Source organism: Leucopleurus acutus, assembly GCF_964270905.1.
Source record: "Leucopleurus acutus genome assembly, chromosome: 14".
Classification (NCBI taxonomy): Eukaryota; Metazoa; Chordata; class Mammalia; order Artiodactyla; family Delphinidae; genus Leucopleurus; species Leucopleurus acutus.
This window is the reverse complement of record NC_139156.1, coordinates 45,722,480-45,743,169: the sequence shown is the minus strand read 5'-3', so window position 1 is coordinate 45,743,169 and position 20,690 is coordinate 45,722,480. Positions and strand designations below refer to the sequence as shown.

At 37.6% G+C, this 20,690-nt stretch overlaps 1 protein-coding gene across 2 annotated transcripts in view; it reads right to left on the bottom strand.

The window, feature by feature from the left end:
- PARG (poly(ADP-ribose) glycohydrolase) overlaps positions 1-20,622 on the bottom strand; it is a 111,285-nt gene extending 90,663 nt beyond the window's left edge. Inside the window, exons 1-7 of one of the 2 annotated variants that reach the window (XM_082854144.1) lie at positions 20,583-20,622; positions 14,179-14,245; positions 12,585-13,565; positions 11,509-11,692; positions 6,217-6,339; positions 6,000-6,083; positions 1,372-1,446 (exon numbers count right to left, since the gene is read on the bottom strand). In XM_082854144.1, coding sequence (XP_082710270.1) covers positions 1,372-1,446; positions 6,000-6,083; positions 6,217-6,339; positions 11,509-11,692; positions 12,585-13,565; positions 14,179-14,216 — 1,485 coding nt within the window. In that variant the 5' untranslated portion in view covers positions 14,217-14,245; positions 20,583-20,622. Of the gene's footprint in view, positions 1-1,371; positions 1,447-5,999; positions 6,084-6,216; positions 6,340-11,508; positions 11,693-12,584; positions 13,566-14,178; positions 14,246-20,153 lie in introns of both variants that reach the window. The other variant, XM_082854143.1, reaches the window with a different exon arrangement.
- Between the last annotated feature and the right edge of the window lie 68 nt (positions 20,623-20,690).

The window sequence follows — 20,690 nt, the reverse complement described above, 5'->3', positions numbered from 1 at the left end:
ATTAGTAAATTAAGCATATATAACATGGATAATTAAACTGTGGGCAGAAAAATCAAATTATAAAAAAACTTTTAAACAGATTGTATATGAAAGTATCTCTTTGGGAAGGCCTACTTACCTAGCAAAAGTATACTGGCAGTTTCTTCTAAAACTAAAAATACATTTATCAAACAATTCAACAATCGCACTCTTGGGGATTTACCCCAGAGAAATAAAAACTTATGTTTATGCAAAAAACTGTATACGAAAGTTCACAGCAGCTTTAGTTCTAACAGCTAAAAACTAGAAACAACTCAAATGTCCTGAAATGCATTTACAGTTAAATTATGATACATCAATCTCACAGAACACTACTCCGCAATAAAAAGGAACCAAAAGGCAATGTGAAAAGGTTACAAACTATAACCTTTCTGAAGTAACAAAATTATGCACAGGGATAACAGATTAGTGGTTGCCAGAAGTTAGGAAGGAGTTGGTGTGGCTATAATGGGCAGCACCAGTGAGCACTGCGGTGATGGAACAGTTCTGTATCTTGACTGTGGTGGTGGTTACATGAAGATACAGTTACATAACTACACACACAAATGAGTACAGGTATAACTGGTAAAATCTAAATAAGGTCTCGTGTCAGTTTTCTAGTTCTGATATTGTATTATACTTATTTAAGCAATGAACATTTGGGAAGATAGGATGAAGTGTGCATGGGACCTTCCCTGTACATTTCTTTACAATTTCTTGTGAATCTATCATTATATCAAAATAAAATGTTTTTTTTTAAAAGGTATACTGCCAGTTTTTCAAAATGGATGATACCTATTCTTCTAACAGTACTATCAAAGTGGTATTCTTACCCATTGCTGATAGCATACTAAACTGCTACAGTCCCCTGAGGAAACATGATTTTACAGCATAAATCCAGGGCTATAAAAGTTTTGTGCCTTTTGACCTAGCCACCTAACTTCTGGGAATCACCTAAAGAAACAATATTAAATTTGGGAAAACATATACATGTATTTATTCACATACATATATAAAGATGTTACTACAGTATAATTGAGAAGGGAGTAAAACTTATGCAACCTAGATGTCTGAGAATATGGGAATCATTAAATTATCAAAATCTAGACATGAAATACTATGCAGCCATTTTATACTACTGAAAATGGTACAACAATACAACAGAAAATGCATATCATGAGAGACTAAAGCAAAATTCAAAATTAGCTGCATATAAAATAGCAGGAAATATTTCTCACAAAAATAAAAGATGATAATGGTGTTAGTGTGACAGAATTATGCATATTTTTCTCAAACTTTTCCATTAGAGTTGTCATATTAGTTTCATAGTTTAAGAAATAAGCATACTTCTACCTTATCCCAGAAATCAACCAAAGCTGTAAAGTCCCATTTCTTAGAATATGCCACATTGTATTTCAGAATAGCATCCTAGGGAAAAAGCATAAACAAAATGTCATGATATAGTAAAGTGAAATTATCTATGAACAGCCTGTCTCCTTTATGAACTATTTCCAGTATATTTCTTAATGTTGGGCAAGCTTCTCCTACCATTAGCTACTACACGTCAGTAACTATGAACAAAAAGAGCACATACTAATTTATTATTCACTTAGGAAAAATGAGATTAGAAAGCTCAAGTAACGGGGAAAAACATAATTACTCTAAAACATGATCTCTAAACAGAGGCGATATAATTCAAGTGGACAAAAATTGGATCTTAGGGATAAAAAAAGTAAATATAGTGACTTTTGGTCTTCAACAGAGTCACACTACATGTACAGATACACTGCGCATTAGCATTAAGATTTCATTAGGAGAGTAAATTAGGAAAAAAATATCTAAAAAGGCTCCCTGGGGAAGAGAGCAATAATGAAAAAAAGACTGAGAAACATTAGCTTAAAGCCTAAAATGGTCTTTTCTCCTTTACTATTAGCTATTTTTATAAGCTACATAAAAATGGTTATCTTTCCCCCTTAGTCCATGTAAATTACGTATTTTTGTAAAAAGTTAGACTATTGCGCCATCTGCTGGTGCAATTTTCAACTGTCTGAACAGGCAGTACTTCCTAGTTACCAGAGTGGGGTAGGCATGACAATCCATTAATTATGCAAAAAGAACAATTATTTACAATTATATTTTATCTCATACTTTAAAATTTCTATTTTGATTATCTTTTATAATATATATTAAATTACTAAAGTAATAAATACATAGAATTTATAAAAAAACATTTATGACTGTAATACACCCCCCCCAATTTTTTTACTGAAGGCATATTAAGTCTGAAAGACACTGTGTTAGATTATTACTATAAACCTTCCAAATTTCCTCAGAATTGATGAAGTTTTTAAAAATTAACACTCTGCCAAAGAGCTTCCTGAAAAATACTTCATGCCACATAAATTATTACCAAGCAGCTAGGTTAAATAATGAGCCAACAAAATGTCTTTTATCTATTTGGAATAAGAAGATACCCAAGTTTTGGGGCTTCCCTGGTGGCGCAGTGGTTGAGAATCCGCCTGCCAATGCAGGGGGCATGGGTTCAAGCCCTGGTCTGGGAAGATCCCACATGCCGCAGAGCAACTAAGCCCATGCACCACAACTACTAAGCCTGCGCTCTAGGGTCTGCGAGCCACAACTACTGAGCCCACGTGCCACAACTACTGAAGCCCGCGCACCTAGAGCCTGTGCTCTGCAACATAAGAAGCCACCGCAATGAGAAGCCCATGCACCGCAAGAAAGAATAGCCCCCACTCGACGCAACTAGAGAAAGCCCGCGTGCAGCAGCGAAGACCCAACGCAGCCAAAAATAAATAAATTTATTAAAAAAAATAGCAATGTCTATCAACGGGTGAATGGACAAACAATGCTTATACTGGAAAAAGCTACTGATACATTCAACAACACGGATGAATCTCAAAGATCTTCACCTAAGTGCAAGAAGCCAGACACACTAGCATACATAATACATGATTCCATTCATATAAAATGTAAACCGATCTATAGTTTAAAAAAAAAGGAAAAAGAAGAAGCAGATCAATAGTTGCCTGGGGCCAGTACAGAAAGAGGAAACTGACCGCAAATGAGTAAGAAGAATCCTTGCAGGGTGACAGGAATGTTCTGTATCTTTACTGTAGTGGGGGCTTCAAGTGTATATGCAAATGTCAAACCTCATCAAATTACATTCTTTAAAAGGATGTACTCAAAGTTATTCCTCAAAGTTGGTAAGGAAAAACATTCTAAATAGCATTTATGCTCTAATTCTTTAATGGAGTTGTGTAATTAGCATTAACTCCTAACTAATATTTACTTTTACTTCAGTCTTCAAGTCTTAGAAGTAGTCCACCATGAGATCTCCTATCACCAGAAAAGCTGGATGCTACTCTATACAGTATTCTTAGCTGAGTAACTTTTTTTCTGTTCATAATTCATAATAAGCACAATGAGTTAAAGCAGAAAGAAGTCCATTCTTTACAAACTACCAGACACATTATTCATAGAAATATTACAGTGTAGATCAACTTTTGAGGACACTGTTCCTTTTTTACATTTTTAACATCTCTAATCCCTCTTAATTCAACATCAAATGGCATAAAAACAGCAAAAATATTATTATATTCAATAAGAGGGATTTAACGTTTCCCCATCCCTCTCATAGTGTTCTTTCAGCAAAGGAAACAATTACCATAAACAGAAGAAAATCTCGGTGGATTACTGTTCTGTTGAATCTACCATAAAATAAACAAGAAAGGGAAATTCAGATTAAAGCAATTACCCCTTCCTAAGGTAATCATGGCGCACTAAGGAATTGCTAACAGAGGCAAGCAGGTATGTAATTTAGAACACTATGATTATTCTGCATTTGTGTTTAAAGAAAAAATATGTAAATTCTTAAATAATCCTGTTTGTAAGGCCATAAAGGCCCTAAGTCAGTGTTTTTCAAATGGAGTCTGGATAGTATTCTTGATTGGCCTGCTTGTGTTTATGAGTATATAATTGTGGTTTGGGAATGAATACAAAGGCCAAAAAACAACACACTGTAGAAATGAAAGATGGTGCTTCAAATACATAAAAATGGTGGAGAGAGAGAGAGCGATCCTAAGATGCACTGCAGTATAGAAATGCCAAAGTCATAAAAACCTGGACCAAAGTGGTCACCACCATACTTATTCACAAGCTGATGTTCTGCATACGGATCCCATCTTTGCCTCTACCAACATCCACCAACTGTTTGTGATTGGTTAAAAAAAAAAAAGTAGTAAATACAAAACAAAGAATGTTTTCTTTATACAGTATTTTTTTTAAGTTTCTCAGCATACTATTTTAAGGCTCAGATCAGTGTTTAAAAATCTGTGCAAAAAGGAAATGCTGATTACAAATTGTTTTGACTGTGATAATGAACACAACTCAAATCATGGGTCATAATGCTTAAAATGGAAAAACATCAAATTGATATAGCTGGATACTATGAAGAGTTTATATGTAGCTTTACGTTTGTACATACGTAATTAAAATATTAACAATAAGTAAAGTCTGGGAGACCTTGAGAATTCCTCCCATTTAAAAGAAGTAATTACAAGATTTAGAAACACTGTCACTAAGAAATAAAATTTTCAAAATATATTATAGTACAACTTATCACTATTTTTCATGTTAAGGAAAAAAAGAGCTAAGGAAAAAAAAAAGGAGCTACAGGAAAGGTATAGAAAGTTTAAGAATAACTTGTAAGTACGTAGAAAGGAAGAGCCAAATCTGACTACCTGTTTCTTTTACTTTAACCTTTGCTTTCCAGATGCTTTTATTCACTAAAAGGATACTGTCTATCCATAATGGCTGGCTCAGGGAACCGTGCCCCTCTGCCTGAATGTCAAACAAAGTGCCTTTGTTCAGGGAAGCATCCTGACCCTGTCCACCTGTGAATGTCTGCAAGAAAGAAGAAATTAACACATCTCCTCCCCAAGGCTGGCCATTCCTGGGGATATTTGCAAAACTTATGGCCTTTTTACTTTACTTCCTCATCTCCTCCCCTTCTCTGTTCTATAAAAGAAACTGACATCCAAACCCCCATAAGATGGTTTTTTTGGAGACGTTAGTCCGCCATCTTCTTGGTCTGCCCGCTTTCCGAATAATTACGAATAAAGTTATATTCCTTGCCTCAACACCTGTCTCCTGATTTATTTGCCTGTCATAAGGCGAGCAGAGTGAGCTTGGACTCGTTAACAATAAATAAATGAAAAAACAGTATTAAACCTGAGAAACTGTATACAACAAATTAAGTCTCTCAAATAAAATGAAACCCATTTTCACAGAAGTATAAAAAAATGTTTATAGTTACAAAAACTTTAAAAGTTTATATAAGGCTATAGTGCCAAAAATAAACATATACTCTCACTCATATTTTAAATATTAGAAAAAACTATCTAATGGTTGCCCTTACAATCTTGAACGAAATATTTTTTAAAGCAAAAATTGAATTATTGCCAAAATATAAGATTAATAAATTATGAAACTGCTAGAAGCTATATTAAGAGCAATAAAAAGTAGAATGCTTAATGTATACTTTAATCATTAGGAAACTCAGCTTCCCTTTGGGCAAACAATGGTGAAGTCATAATTCTTCTCTGATTTACTTTTAAAGACATTTCAGAAGTATGATAATTCCAAAACAAAAATAAAAGAGAAGCCAGGACCAAAGGAAACTGGATGGGCAATCAAGAAACAGAAGTCTTATTCCTGGTTCTCCAAATTATTCTGTGTGGCTCCAGGCAAGTAATTTACAACTCTCAATTCTACTCATTTCCTAGTGATGGAGTGTAAACCAAGAATGTCTCTAAAGAGAGTTCCTCAGGAAGCAAGCACTTACCATATAAATAATGCTGTTACCTGAGTCTATTAAAGACCAAAAAATGTCTCTGAGGGAGGACACCAGGGCCCACCTCTAAGAACTACATGTAAGAGACAAGAATAGCAAAAGAACACACCTTCAGGTTTTGGGGTCGACTGAATTTGTTGAGAAGTGCAGTCTGAATGAGCTCCCACCGGCTCCCTGCAGTTCGCTCACCATTCTTTAAGGAAAAGAAAAACATGAGGAAACTATTCCAAGTTCCTTTACATGGTAGAATCAGAAGTCAAACAGCAAGTATTAAAATACCTTTCAGAGACTAAAAGAACATCAGTTCTGTTCAGTTTTGTTCTTACCTCATCTTCCACCGGGTACAAGTTTTGTTCTGAACAAGGCATCTTAACATGCTTGCTGTCCCACAAATCTTTAAAATGTGTTGGGAAAGGTTTAGGAACTTCTCCTGCTCGCAGAAGATCTACCTGAAATACAAGAAAACTGTAAGTGCATAAAAACTAGGCATATCTCTTGTACAAAATAATCCAAAGAAAGCAGCCAAAGCAAATGTTATAAAATACAGACCAGCTCCTAGGCAAGAAATCTCATGTCTTTTTCAGTTGTTCCCACTCCTTACCTCCAGTTAATCAGTTTCCAAGTCACCATGTCCTTGGCATTCTATCTTCATCCCATCCAGCCCCCACCGCCACCCCCGGTCCTCATTATTCATTGCCTGAATTTCTGGTAACAGCTTTCTATCCCTCTCCCTAACTCCAACTACTCCCAGACACATTCATCCCCCATAAAACCCTTATCCCCACTTGGGAATAACAGTATGTTTCTAAAGTATCCCCAAGCTTCTAATCCTATAATGGCTCCCCTCTGCCTATACTTTGATTCTAATGATTCCAGTTTTTTACATTCTCTCTTACTGCAAACACTATCTGGGTAAACATCTATTCTGACCTTCAAGACTCAGCTCAATCTTCATTTCCTCTAAGAAGTCTTTAAAAACTTTCTAATAGGCAGTAAGTGTATTCTCTCTTGTTTTACTAGATCATGATCATACTAGAGCACACATTTTTCCCTTCCCCCACTAGACTCTAAATTTCTTGAGAATAGTAATTATATTAACTTTGTATTTTGAATATTTACAACAGAGCCTGACATGTGTGTTTCTAATAGGTATAAGTGTTTACATACATACAGTTGACCCTTGAACAACACGGGTTTGAACTGCTTGGGTCCACTTATACAACGATCTTTTTCAATGAATACGTACTACAGTACCACACAATCAGCAGTTGACTGAATGTGTGGATGTCGAACGTCAGATATAGAGGGCCAACTGTAAAGTTATACTTGGATTTTGGACTACCCAGAGGGTCGGCACCCCTAACCCTCGAGTTGTTCAAGGGTCAACTGTATATGTAAATGTACACATATATGTAATATGTATATGCATGTATATGTATGCATATATATACACATGCAACTTATAATAAGCATTAAGTAAATGTTTGAGGAAAAAGATACTTTACAACAAAATAGCTTTACATTTTGCCTAATCTGGACATTTCATATAAATGGAATCATACAAAATGTGACCTTTTGTGCCCAGCCTCCCACTTAGCATAATGTTTTCAAGGTTCATCCATGCTATAGCATAAATCAGAATTTCACTGTAGATCATGAAATAATCACATAAATAAATATAAAATTTCAACTGTAAGATGCTATAAATGAGAGGTTCATAGTGTCATAAGAACCTTTCTGGACAATTTTAACTTATCTGGTAAGCTTAGGGAAGGCTTCGAGGAAGTAGCAATTGAGCTCAACTCCAAAGGATAAAAAGAAGTAGGAAAAGGCGGAAGAAACAAGAAAAGGGAACAGCCTTGAAAAGGGAAAGCTGCTGTCAAATAGGCAGCTTCATTAAAAGTCTGCAACCCAAGATAAATAAATTTATAGGCCATTTATATAGATAACCATTAAAACCATGAGTGTGTATAAGACTACCCCGAGAGAGAAGGAGAAGAGGACCTATGAAGAAGCTTTGGGGAACTCCAACGACGTTTAAGGGCCACATATAGAAAAAAAGCTAAAAGGAACATAAGAAGTGGCTTAAGGAGGTAGGAAGAAAATCACGATTATATGGTGTCAAGGAATCCAAAGGATGAGAATATTTCAAGGAGGAAAGAATAAAGAATGGTCAAAAGAGGCTGAGTCACCAATCATGCCAAAAGTATTTTCACCTCCATATGAGGATCCCAAAAGTGATTCTGTAAAGATGTTCCATGTAATCTGAGGTGACAAAAACAGGTACCAGGAGAGGTTCACACATAGGAGAACATATATATAAGGATATGCTTTGGATGTCTGTCTGTCTAAATGTGTGTGTGCATGTGCATACACCTACATGTGTTTGCCTTATGTGTGTACAAGTTGGTGCGTGAATGTGTGTGTGCGTTTACAGATAATCAAGCACTATTACGTCCATCCATGCAATTTCAGATTGCCTTACATTTCTAACGCTAAATATCAGCTTTACTTTATTACTTCAAATTCTGTAACTATTAATATCTGGCATCTCAGAAATGTAATTAAGGACTGTCTATTTAATAACTAACTATTAATTATACATATATCATATTACCATATTCAGGAAAAAGGATCTAGAAGAAAATACACCAAACTGTTAAACTCTGGGAATAGGACTGAGAGACACTTGGGTTTTCTGAGGTATACACTTTCACATAACAGTTGCTTTTTTTTTTTCCCGTTGAGCCTGTATTACTTTTGTAATAAAATAAAACTTTTATAAATTCGTTGGATATCTAACAATAAATAAACAGTAGTTACAAAGATTACGTAATGATGGTATAAGATGCTTCAGGTTTTCTTTGTGGGTAGCGGGAGAGAGGAAGCAGGAAAAGTCAAAATATCACTTACTTCCCCCATCAACCTTTTCTCCAAATCTTCACCATTAACATCTTGTCAGTCATCCAAGTCTTTTCTTAATTTTACACACATTATCAATGCCTCCTTTTCCCTTATCACCCATACTTAAGAATTCACCATGTCCTATCAATATTACCTCAAAACAATGCAACCATTTATTCTTTTTTATTCTCATGGTTATTACCCTGTCTCAGTTATTTCCAAACTTTTTTTAAATTTTTTTTCTTATTTTTTTTCAAACTTTTTAAAATAGCAAAACTTTTTTCCCTAAAAAATGTGATACAAAATCATTATATTTAAACATAAGCTATTTAAATAAATATAATTTTTACAGTAACTTTACATATTCTAACATCAATAGCAATGAGGTTACTTTAAGGACTATAAAATCTGAAATCAGGAGTTAGAGATGACAGCTAAAGCTTACATCAACCTACTATTTATATCTCTTATCCAGTATTAAGAAAATCCTATTCACACACCAAAACAGTTGCAAATGGTAACCTTTTTTAACTGATATTTTGATGCTTAAGGAAATTCTTCAAACAGCAGTGGCAAGAGAACCTTGATTCTATGATCTGCGTAAAAATGAGTTCTCCTGGTAAAATCTGCTGGTTAAAATATGGTATTAAGCATTTTAAAATTTGAGCGCATTTGTTAGTTCTTTTACTACAGGTTTTTCATAGCTAAAAGTATAATTTAGAAAAGAAACGAGAGTCAATTTCAAAAGAACCCCTGAACCACTTCCATGCAGCACAATTTGATAATTATTGTTTCTTTACTTTTCATCTCTTACCTGAGCTCTTACATTACCTTCCCCTGTTTCCAATGTATCCTCACTTCAGTTTTCCTTACTTATACCTGTCTGATCAATCTTGCTATACATACAACTATTGTCTACACAGACATTTTAATGAGTTCCAATTCCTACAGACTCAAGTCCAGTTCCTGACACCTGAAGCCCTCTACAATATGGACCCAATCCACTTTTCAAGTCTTCTCTTCCACCATTTCCCATCCAAATTCTCAGTTCTAGCAAATCAATTGTTTTTCATTTCTAAAACAAATAGTTTTTAACCACACAGCCTTTTCCTATACAGATTATGTATCTGTCTGGAATTCCCTTGCCTTGCTAAATTAACTCCACCTCAGAAATTTCTGCTCATCTTTAGGAGCTCCATCCAACCCCACCACCCTGCTCAATGTTGCTGCTACCTAACTATGTTAATAAATTCTATACTTCAAAATATTTAATCACATGTAGACTAAGTTGTACAAGAAAAGGGATTTTTTTTTAAGTAGCCCCTGTGAAATCTAATACAGCATCTGACTAATAAATGGGATAAATATTTAATCCTCTATGGGGTTTTTTTTGTTTTTTGTTTCGGCCACGCCACACAGCTTGTAGGATCTTAGTTCCCTGACCAGGGATAAAACCCAGGCCCATAGCGGTGAAAGCGCTGAGTCCTAACCATCCTAACCACTGGACCACCAGAGAATTCCCAAGAGATGAATATTTAAAACTATTCTATGAGTGGTAGAAATCTTCTAAAATTGGATTATGGTGATGGTTGCCTAAGTCAGTAAATTAACTAAATATGGGCTTCCCTGGTGGCACAGTGGTTAAGAATCCTCCTGCCAATGCAGGAGGGACAGGGGTTCGAGCCCTGGTCTGGGAAGATCCCACGTGCCACGGAGCAACTAAACCCGTGCACCAAAACTACTGAGCCTGAGCTCTAGAGCCCACGAGCCACAACTACTGAGCCCCTGTGCCACAACTACTAGAGCCCGCGCACCTAGAGCCCGCGCTCCACAACAAGAGAAGCCACTGCAATGAGAAGCCTGAGCACCACAACAAATAGTAGCCCCCGCTCACTGCAACTAGAGAAAGCCCGCGCAAAGCAACAAAGACCCAATGCAGCCAAAAATAAATAAATAAAAATTTTTTAAAAATTAACTAAATATCACTGAATTGAGTACTTAAAATGGGTTAATTTTATGTACCTCAATAAAGTTGTTGTTGTTGTTTTAAAAAAAAGAACGCATGGACAGTGTGAAAGAGGCTACCAGGGGTTAGTTAGGTATGGGAAGTTATTGTTTAGTAGGCAGAGTTTCTGTGTGGGAAGATGAAAAATTTCTGGAAATGAACAGTGGTAATGGTTGCACAACACTGTGAATGGACTGAATGCCAATGAAATGTACACTTAAAAATGGTTAAGATGGTATATGTATAACCATAATTTTTTTAAATAAGGTTTTAAAAATGTTGAGTTTGAGATACCTGTGGGACAGTGAGGGAGATGTCTAGAAGAATCTAAAGCTCAGAAAAGAGGGTAAAACTGAAGAATGATTTGAGGATATTGAACCACATACAACTTTGAATTTTAGTACCTAACATGTAGTAGGTACTCAATAAATATTGTCAATTGAATTTTTTTTTAATCCAATAAATTTTCTTAAAAATACAGAAAAATTCAATTTTCTCACCAGCTAACAATGATTCCTCTTATGGATTTGTTAAGTACCGTGTTAAGTAAGCTATTGTTATATTTCTCCATCCTGTAGAATTCTCAGTACTTTATATATGCAGAAAAGAGAAGCACTTTTATGCTTTGGTCTGTTTTTCACATTTATAAGTATCAGAATAAATTAAGACTTAGCATCTTCTCTCTTTATAGGTAAGAGGTAACACCTACCCGAATAGTCACTGTGTGATTGGCAGATGGTCTCAAGGGAGGCAGCCGGACCCCACACCTTGGCATTCTTCTCATCTCCTCAATAGGAGTTCCAAGCCATTTCTTATCTGGAGAAAGGTGAGGTGGAATGTATTTAGGGATCTTCCTTTCTGTTCTTTGATGTTTGATTTCACATTGTTCTTTTCTAAGATCAAAACAAATGTAATCAGTCACAAACCACTTACCGTTTAAATTTACTTAGATACACAAGTAAAAAAACTTACCCAGAACGTTATTGTTTAAAATGTGCCAAACTTGCTCTTTCTCCTTGGTATTTAGAAAAAAAACAAAACAAAACAACAAAAATACCTTATAAGGTTTACAGTAAAAACCCGAGAGCTTATTTTCAATAGTCTGTGGAAGGAATTTCCAAACACACGTAAACCACCTTCTGAAAAAAGGGAACGTGTAAAAATATATATACTGCCAAATGAGTCATGATTCACAGTATCAGCTACTTCTCAGGACTCTAGACAGTAATTTGCAATGAAGTGAACTTACTATGGCACGCTTGCCATAAAGATCACAAGAATTACAGAGTAGGCTTTAAGATATCATATGGGATAATTGCATAAATAAAATTTTTACATTTACATTTTTTTTGTAATCAGACCGGGATTTAAATCCCAGCTTTACTACCCACAAGTTACATAATTTCAGTGAATTCTCTAACCCAAATCTCAATTTTCTCATTTGTGAAGTGAGTACAATAACACCTGCCTGCCTGTTACAGCATTAGAGAAGGTGCATGTACAATGGCCTAAGAAAACAGCAGTTACTATCATATTTATGTTCTAATAATTCCCATAAATCTCAGAAGGAAGTTCATGAAACTAAAGTCTGATTATTTATTTACTTCTTGTTTTCTGTTTCTGGGACTTTTAGAATTTAACATTTTGAACCTAGGTTTAAATTTAGCATAAATAGTTAACAAGAAAGACAATTATTTCTTTGCTTCAGTGTAAACCATAACTTTGTTAAACCCCCTTTGTTAAACATGTTACACTACTGAAGATACTCTTGATGGCAAAAATTACCTTTTGTCCTCTGCTTTCGGCATTCTCATGAAATGATCTGTGATTTTAGAATCCTTTTTCCCATGTTGCTTAGAATTTCTGCCCTCTACATTCAGGCTAGAAGTACTTCCAGGTAGTTTGACATTTAAATCATTCATTCCAGCGCGACTCTCTCCTTCAAATTGGAAATGTAATCGAATCTCACCTCCCTTACCAGAGGACCGTTTCCTCAATTCAGTGTCAGCTTCTCTTACTTGGAACCTTGAAGGTTTATTTGCTGTTTGGGCGGAACTATCTTCCTGTTCATCAAAACCTGGACTTGTCTCTTCATCTGCTTCTGAGTCCTGACAACTATTTTTGGAATTATCTACATCCATTGGTGACTCGGGTTCACTTTCTTTCTCAAATGCAGGAGAATTTCCTAGGCTACTTTCTTGTCTACTCAATTTGTTGGCATTTTTCAGTCCAGTACCAACATCCTCAGAGCCGATATCTGACAAGGGGCTCTCTGGCACCACGTCTGTCTCTTCCTGCTGACACCCTGCACAGTCTTCGGCGGGATGGCAAGTCTTGCTGCACTTCTGGTGGCTTCTGGCTTCTACACCCTGTTCATCTTCTGTTGTCTGTTTTGCATTTGCAAGCTTTATAGGTGTCAAAAATTGTTGATTATCTCTACTCTCCTCACTATTTGTGTCGCTGTGATCATCATTTTGGGGTGACTGATCAATGTTAGCATTACTGAACTGCTCTGGTACCAGAGTTACTATTGGAGGTTCACTTTCCAAAAGTCGCTCTGAATGTTTCCCTTCCTTTTGCCACTTACAGATAGCTGCAGTCTGATGCTGGTTCAAATACTGTGTACTTTTTTCAACTGGTGATTTATCAAAACCTAGCTGAGAAACATTTTCTAATTTTTCCATGTTATGTTGATAAAAGTTATCTTTCTGTACAGAACTCATCATGGATTCTTCTCTTGTATTGTTGTTTTCTTTACTATGCAAACTACAAAAGAATAGAAAGAATGATACAACAGAACTTATGATACAACAGAAAGAATTTATGACACAAAAAAATCACTTACCTGAACACACTCCTACAATGTCACAGCATTAATTAAACTACTTGTGATTACCTGAGCATACAGCATGCTCTTTCATGGGTCCATGTCTTTGCACATATGCCTATAATGCCCTTTCCCCAACTGTGTGCCTGGCAAACACCTGCCACAGTGCAGTGTTAAACTTCACTCACCTCCTGTGCAGTCTTTCCTGTAAAAGTAAAGCTGATTGTCTGTTTTATATGCTAACCACCACTGTACCTTGTTTAAATCTTTACTGTTGCATTGATCACACCACGTAATCATCACGTATTTTGGTGTCTGTCAGCATCACTACACTATTAAGTATCTTAAAGACAGAGACTATTCCTCTTTCATCTCTGTATCTCAAGTATATTGGACCATCCCTGGCACATAGGAGACTCTAAAAAATTATTTATTAAATGAAATGTAGATAAAGAAAAATGAGAAAGTAAAAAGAAGAGAAAACAGCATGAAGCACAATAAAACATCCATATATCATGTTATTCATTTCTCTATATAGGCATGGCTCTTTACCTTTCTGATTCAGCTGTCTTGAGTCCTTTCGTGTCCATCCAACTGGTAATAGTCTTCTGTTTGAAAACTGTAAAAAAAAAAAAAAAATTAATGTATGTGCATGCATACCTTCAAAGAGAAAATACCTATAGCAGCATATACGCATGTAAGGCATTATGACAGGTTCTGTGGATTAAACAACGATTAATCACTCCTTCCCCACTCAGGCAATGGGAGATAATACATTTGGCATAGAAGAGAAAGTGACCAGACCCTAAAAGAATTGGTATGGCCTAATGGATGAGAGTACATGCTCTGAAATCAGATTACCTAGATCCAAATCCTGGCTCTCCTACTGGATTCCTGTATGACTTTGTGAAGAGCCATTTCTCTATGTCTCTGATTCCTTATTAGTAAACATGCAAATTAATAGTATCTCTCCTAGGGTTATTGTGAGGTTTAAATTAAATAATAACCATTGCAAAGTGTTAGGGCACTATCTGATATATGTTCAGTAATATTAGTTCTTAATTATCATTAGTGTCAAAAGAGATGCTGAGGGAGTTCCCTGGTGGTCTAGTAATTAGGATTTGGTGTTTTCACTGCCATGGCCCAGGTTTAATCCCTGGTCGGGGAACTGAGACCCTGCAAGCTGTGCGGCATGGCCAAAATAATAATAATAATAAATTTAAAAAATAAAATAAATTAAAAAGATCCTGATAAGAAATTAAGATATTTCTGAGGAAAAGACTACTTTAGGGAACTGAAGTAAATGGGATCATCTGATAAGTAGTGCTTGAATTGTGTCTTGAAGAATAAACATGTCATCACATAAAGGGAAAATCAGAAGCAACGGAACCAACGGCAGAAAAATATAAAGAAAGCAACAGAAAATATGGCTGAAAAGTCAGCTAGGACCATACCATAGAGATCCCCGAATAATCCACAAAGAGAGGTACAAAAAAGTGTCAAAAGTCACACTCAGAGTTAATGCCAGAGTTCAAATCTAGGAGGCTCCAAGTCAGGCAGGATACATAGCCTGGAGGGCAGATGTGAAGGGGCAAGAAAGGAACAGTCTGTCAGTAGAAGTGAGTGAGGAAGGTATTGGTCTAGGTCAGTGGTTCCCAAACCATCTGAATCATCAGGAGGCTGACAACAAATGGATCCAAGGGCCACACCTAGACCTTCTGAATCAAAATCTATATGTGATGATGGAGGTATGAGGGAAGCTGGAATCTGTATTTTTTTTTCAAAAAATGATTTTGATGATCAGCAAGGTTGAAGAACTACTGGTCAAGATCTAAAAATAGCCCTTGTAAGGACACAGAATAAAAAGTTGAGAAGTGAGAGTCATTACAGACTTCACAATGATAGAAGTTAAAGGTGACACTAAGCTTTAATGCTTGAGACTTGAAAGATGATGACAACATTAAACAGAAATGCAGAATATAAAAGAACTGGATTTAGGGGAAAAATATGATTGGGTCAATACTGAACACACTAAATTTGAAATGCCAGAAAGATAACTAGACAGAAATGACCAGCAGACAGTAGCAAAAGTAGAATTGATGGTTCAGTAAGGGACATGTAACATAAATAAATTCAAGCCACAATTTATATAAACATTAGAAATTTAAGCATACTTTCAAAATTTAATGTACTGCATATGGATTACATGTATATAATATTTTAGTATAAGAAAATCTTGAACATTCTCAACCACTGTCTAAATTGCAATGTAAGAATCTAGGTACCTTAGGTCATAAACTCCTCTTATTTACCTATGTCCCCTCAAACACCATAACATGAGATACCATCCCAAATATATGAAAATCAACAATTTATTTACCACTGCATTTGAGTGCCATATAATTTATACTTTCCACAAAATCTTTTATTAGCATTTTTAGAATCATTTCTTTCACAAAAAAATATATATACATTTGATATTTCTTGTTAAACACCACTACTTTCGTGACTTTATTAAGTTACTACTTCTGCAGCAAATCAGGCTTCAGAGAAAAAATGAGATTCAGTCACAAGGGAGTAAGAGGATGATCCACTTCGTTCTGAGACTTTTTCTACAGTTCCATCTTCTCTATTTAATTTCCTTATATTAAACACAGCAAGTATAGAAAATCCTCAAAGTACAAATCAGCAATGAGCCAAAAAATTCATTTTGGGGGTCAGTGTAGAATTTAAAATACCTTTTTCCATAAATGTAAAGATTCAATGGTATGCAATGGCTAGGTTCCTATAACACACATGAAGCATGGCACTATGATGACAAGTCTACAGAACCTAAAGAGTGCATGCATCATTTCCTAAAAAACTAGGAAGAGTATTCCAGTGCAGTTGAAGGAGAGGTCTCCCTCCTGCAGCTCTAATGCTGAGAATGTGTTCTCTCTCTAGCTTCAGGCTTCCTATCATAATCCTGAAGCCTGAGAACAGGGTGAAGGAAGAGAAGCAAGAGGTGAGGAACTGACATTTCCTGCTAATAAAATGGTCTTCAGTCCTTCTGATGGCCCCAGAGAAAGGATAGCCTACTTCTCTTTCCAATACCACTACTTCTGGCTTCAAAAGGTTTCTTTCACAACACATCACAGGACTGTATCAGTTGTACCCCTCTTAATCCTGAAGTAAGCATAAAATGATGTGTCCTGGGTTCTGGGGAATTTCTTTTAACTAGAAGTAATCACAGCAAACAAAAAGGGAGGCAACAGAAGGTGATGAAATATCAATAGATACGAGATCTGGACTCCAACAAAATCCTGGGCTGAGCTCTTTGCTCAGTCACTTACTAGCATGTACTTCCATTTCTTTAAGCCTTTATTTCTTCACCTGCAAAACGGGGTTAACAATACCTATTTCTAAGGCTTATGTGGATCAATGAGAGAAAATATTGTGCCAGTCTCACAGAACAGAAACTCAACAAATGTATTCTCTACCAACATTTCACCCAATCTCATTTTTCACTGAGATCAGTAGTTCTCCAACTTTACTCTGACTTCACACCATTTACATAATCTCACAAGTAACCTCACTCAGTAACCAGCAAATTTCAATTAGCAAATCATTCAATTAGGTGCTAGAGATACCGGCAAAAGGCACAAAATGCAGTAAAATTCACCTGCATTTAAAGGAACACCCAGACCTTCACAAAAAGCCTCTTTCCTCCAGCAGCAGCAAGATAAGGCATGGGAAGGAAGGGTGTGGTGAGACCTAAGAGCAATGAACAGTGGGAAAGTTTTGAGGTGAGGAAAGAGGTTTGAAGGTGCTTTTGACAGCACTGAGGCTGAAAGAATGATAAGGGGGATGGGGGACAAGGCAGCTCTAGCCTCCCACCCACCCACCACTGACCTACACTCGGATCATCCCTGGAGCGAGGAGACAAATTCTAGGTAGTTATAACAGGCAGAAAAGGGGAGCTCCTACAGCAACACAACTGGATAAACCATTCCCCATCAGAGTGTGAATAGCATGCTGAGTTCTGCCTATATGCAGATTTGCAGATTTCAATCAGTATAAGAAATATGCCCAGGAAGATAAATAACACAAAATTTAAAGATACTGAATATCCATTTCCCTATCTCACTTCTCCTAGGATAACTATATATATACATTTTAAATATCAAGTTCCTAAAAGAATTCCAAAATCTCAAACAACAGATTTTGACACAAGTTTAGATTTTGAACATTTTGTTAATTGGTGTCCTGCGCCAGGTATACAGAAAACATTTACACACATGCACAAGTACAGCCCAAGTATTAATTCACTCCCTCTTCTGCGGAAAATCAGGAGATCCAATTAGTGAGGACTGACAGTTCCCCTCCCCTCCACTCTCCTTAGTTCCTTAGTTCCCCTCCCCTCCACTCTCCTTCAACAAATTCTCTGAAATCTACATCCTAAATCTTAAACCCATCCCTTCCTCCCCATCTTCAAAATAGCACCAATATTAAAAGAACAGTTACATCATTCACTGGGCAACTGCATTTGTTTCCTGCCAACTGGTCTCCTTGTCTACAGTCTTGACTTTCTCTAACCCAGCATTTCACAAACTACAAATGACCAACATTTTTTAATGAAATAATACAGACAACATGATAATGCAGCACACATAGTAAAGTATTATTTCATGAAACATTTGTTATAAATATGACCTATTTAGAGAGAGAGAGAGAGAGAGAGAGAGAGAGAGACACTGCTTACTCTGTGTACCAGGTGAAATTTATACTGTGGGTTGCAGTCAGAAAGGTCCAAAGATCACTGCCTATGCCACCTTTTCTAAAATATTAACCAAATGATATCCCTTTTCTTACAAGCTTTTTAGTGGCTCCCCGTTAACCACAGATCAAGTCCAAACTCCTTGAAATGGCACTTGAGTTTGTCCATAAATAAGCTCTTGCTCCCCTTCCCAGCCTCAGCTGAGTCTTGTCATTCTGGTCTCCTGTCAAGCCACCTTTTGTACATGCTGCTCCCTCTGCCTATGTAATTTTTTCTTTCCTTGGTTTATACAGCAAATCCTGCTCATCCTTCAATACTAAGTCCAGGTCTGCTCCTCATTGCCTCCAAGTCCCGAGAGAACTAAGTGTACACCATTCATCAGAGGACTTCCTAACCTGTGCCCATTCTCTTATACTGCTGACCAACACATCCTTTTTGAAATGCTCCCGTCCTTGCATGACACAACAAAAGCAGGCTTTCCTCCTACTTCTCTGGCTGCTTCTCTTCAGTCTACTCTTACATGGTGGTGTCTGTCCTAGGTCGCCTTTATTTTCACTACATGCTTTATACTATCTAATCTACTACCATCGTATCAATTATGGTGTATGTGACAATAACTCCCAAACCTGATTTCCAGCACAGATATATTTATGAGGTATAAACCCACATATCCCATTCCCTCCTAAATCCATCCACTTTTCCCCTCTCTTACCTACTGCCTGCAACCAACTATTAACCATCATTATCTCCCATCTAGACTAACTCCTTAACTATCTTGGGCCTGCACTTCTCCCTTTCAATCTATTCTTCATTTTCCACACACCAGCCACAAGGACCTTTAAAATATATATTTTTAAATAAATATACATATATTTAAAAATATATATCCAATCAAGTCACTCCCCTACTGAAACCCTTTAATAGTTTCACATTGCCCTTAGAAATAAAGTTCAAAACCCTTAGCATTGCCCAGTATGATCTGATCTTTGCCTACCTCTCTGCAACCTCATCTCTCACTACGCTCCCCTGCTGACAATATGAATCAGCTGCACTTTGAGATCACTTCATTAACTTCTCTTCATCTAGCTAACTCATCACTCTTCAGTCCTCGGAATAAGGTTCTCATCTTCTGGCTGGGAGATTATCTTTGAGCCCACAAACTGGATTAGGTACACCTGACTTCTACCATAACGCTCTGTTCCTTCAAGAACTGGAACACCCATTACCCTTTATTATGTTAACTTCCCTAATTGTCTATCTCTCCTGACAGATTTTAGGGTCTGAAGACAGAGACCAAGTTACTTTTGTTCAACACTGTACACCAGAAACAAGCATAATGCAAGCTAAGAATAATAGCTCTGCACCCAGGGACTCAGAATGTAAATTGAGATAAGCTGTGATTTTCTTTGCAGCTTTCTTTCCATCTAGAGGCTGAAGCGTCACATACACAATTAAACCTCCTTAAAGACTAAGGCAATTTCTCAGTCAAACCCGAAGAAAGCAAACAAGTGGAGTATCCTACCGCTTCCCTCCCTGTGAGTGACTACTCATCAGGGTTTCTCACACCACCAATCGCCACGGGAAAAATCCTGCCCCATTCTCCAACTAGTAGCCTTGGTGGCTCAGCAAGGGGACCTCAGAGTTCAGAGCGGTGCACACAAGACCAGAAAAGGGGCGGGGGGGGGGGCGGTGCTGGAGTCCCTGGCTCCTCAGAGACCAAGAAGAGGTTTGGGCCGAGGCGAAGGACAAAGAGCTTTATTTCCCCACGTACCAAGCGAGGTGGCGCTGCCTCTGTGCGATCCCGCCCGCCCCGGGACGCAGCCTGACGAGGACGGCGGGACCCTGAACTGCACCGGAGCGTCCTTGGGATCGAGGACGCGCCTCTGCCTGCCGGGGAAGCTCCGGGCGTCCGAGGCGGCCGGCGGAGAAGTTGCAGCGGCGGCCCAGCGGGGTCGCTTGGTGCAGGGCTCACAGCCGGGGCCCGCACTCATGCTGGGACCCGCAGCGCACAGTCCCCGGGCTAGCCCGGGCGGAGAGCCTCATTCACTAACCCTGGGAGGGACGGACTGCGCCTCCTTCTCGGCGCCTCCCGACACCATGCCCTCTCTGCCTCTGCCTGCTTCTGCAGCTGCTGCTCTGCCGGCCTCCCGAGCCAGACCCTATCCAGTCGCCTGCCTTCCCTCTTCCACAGGCACCCCACCTTCCTCAAGATGCGCCGCTTTGATTCTAGCTTCGTTCACTTTCCCACCACCGGAAAGCTGCCGTCAGGCACTTCCGGCTTCCGGGACGTACGCTGTCGCAAAGCGGA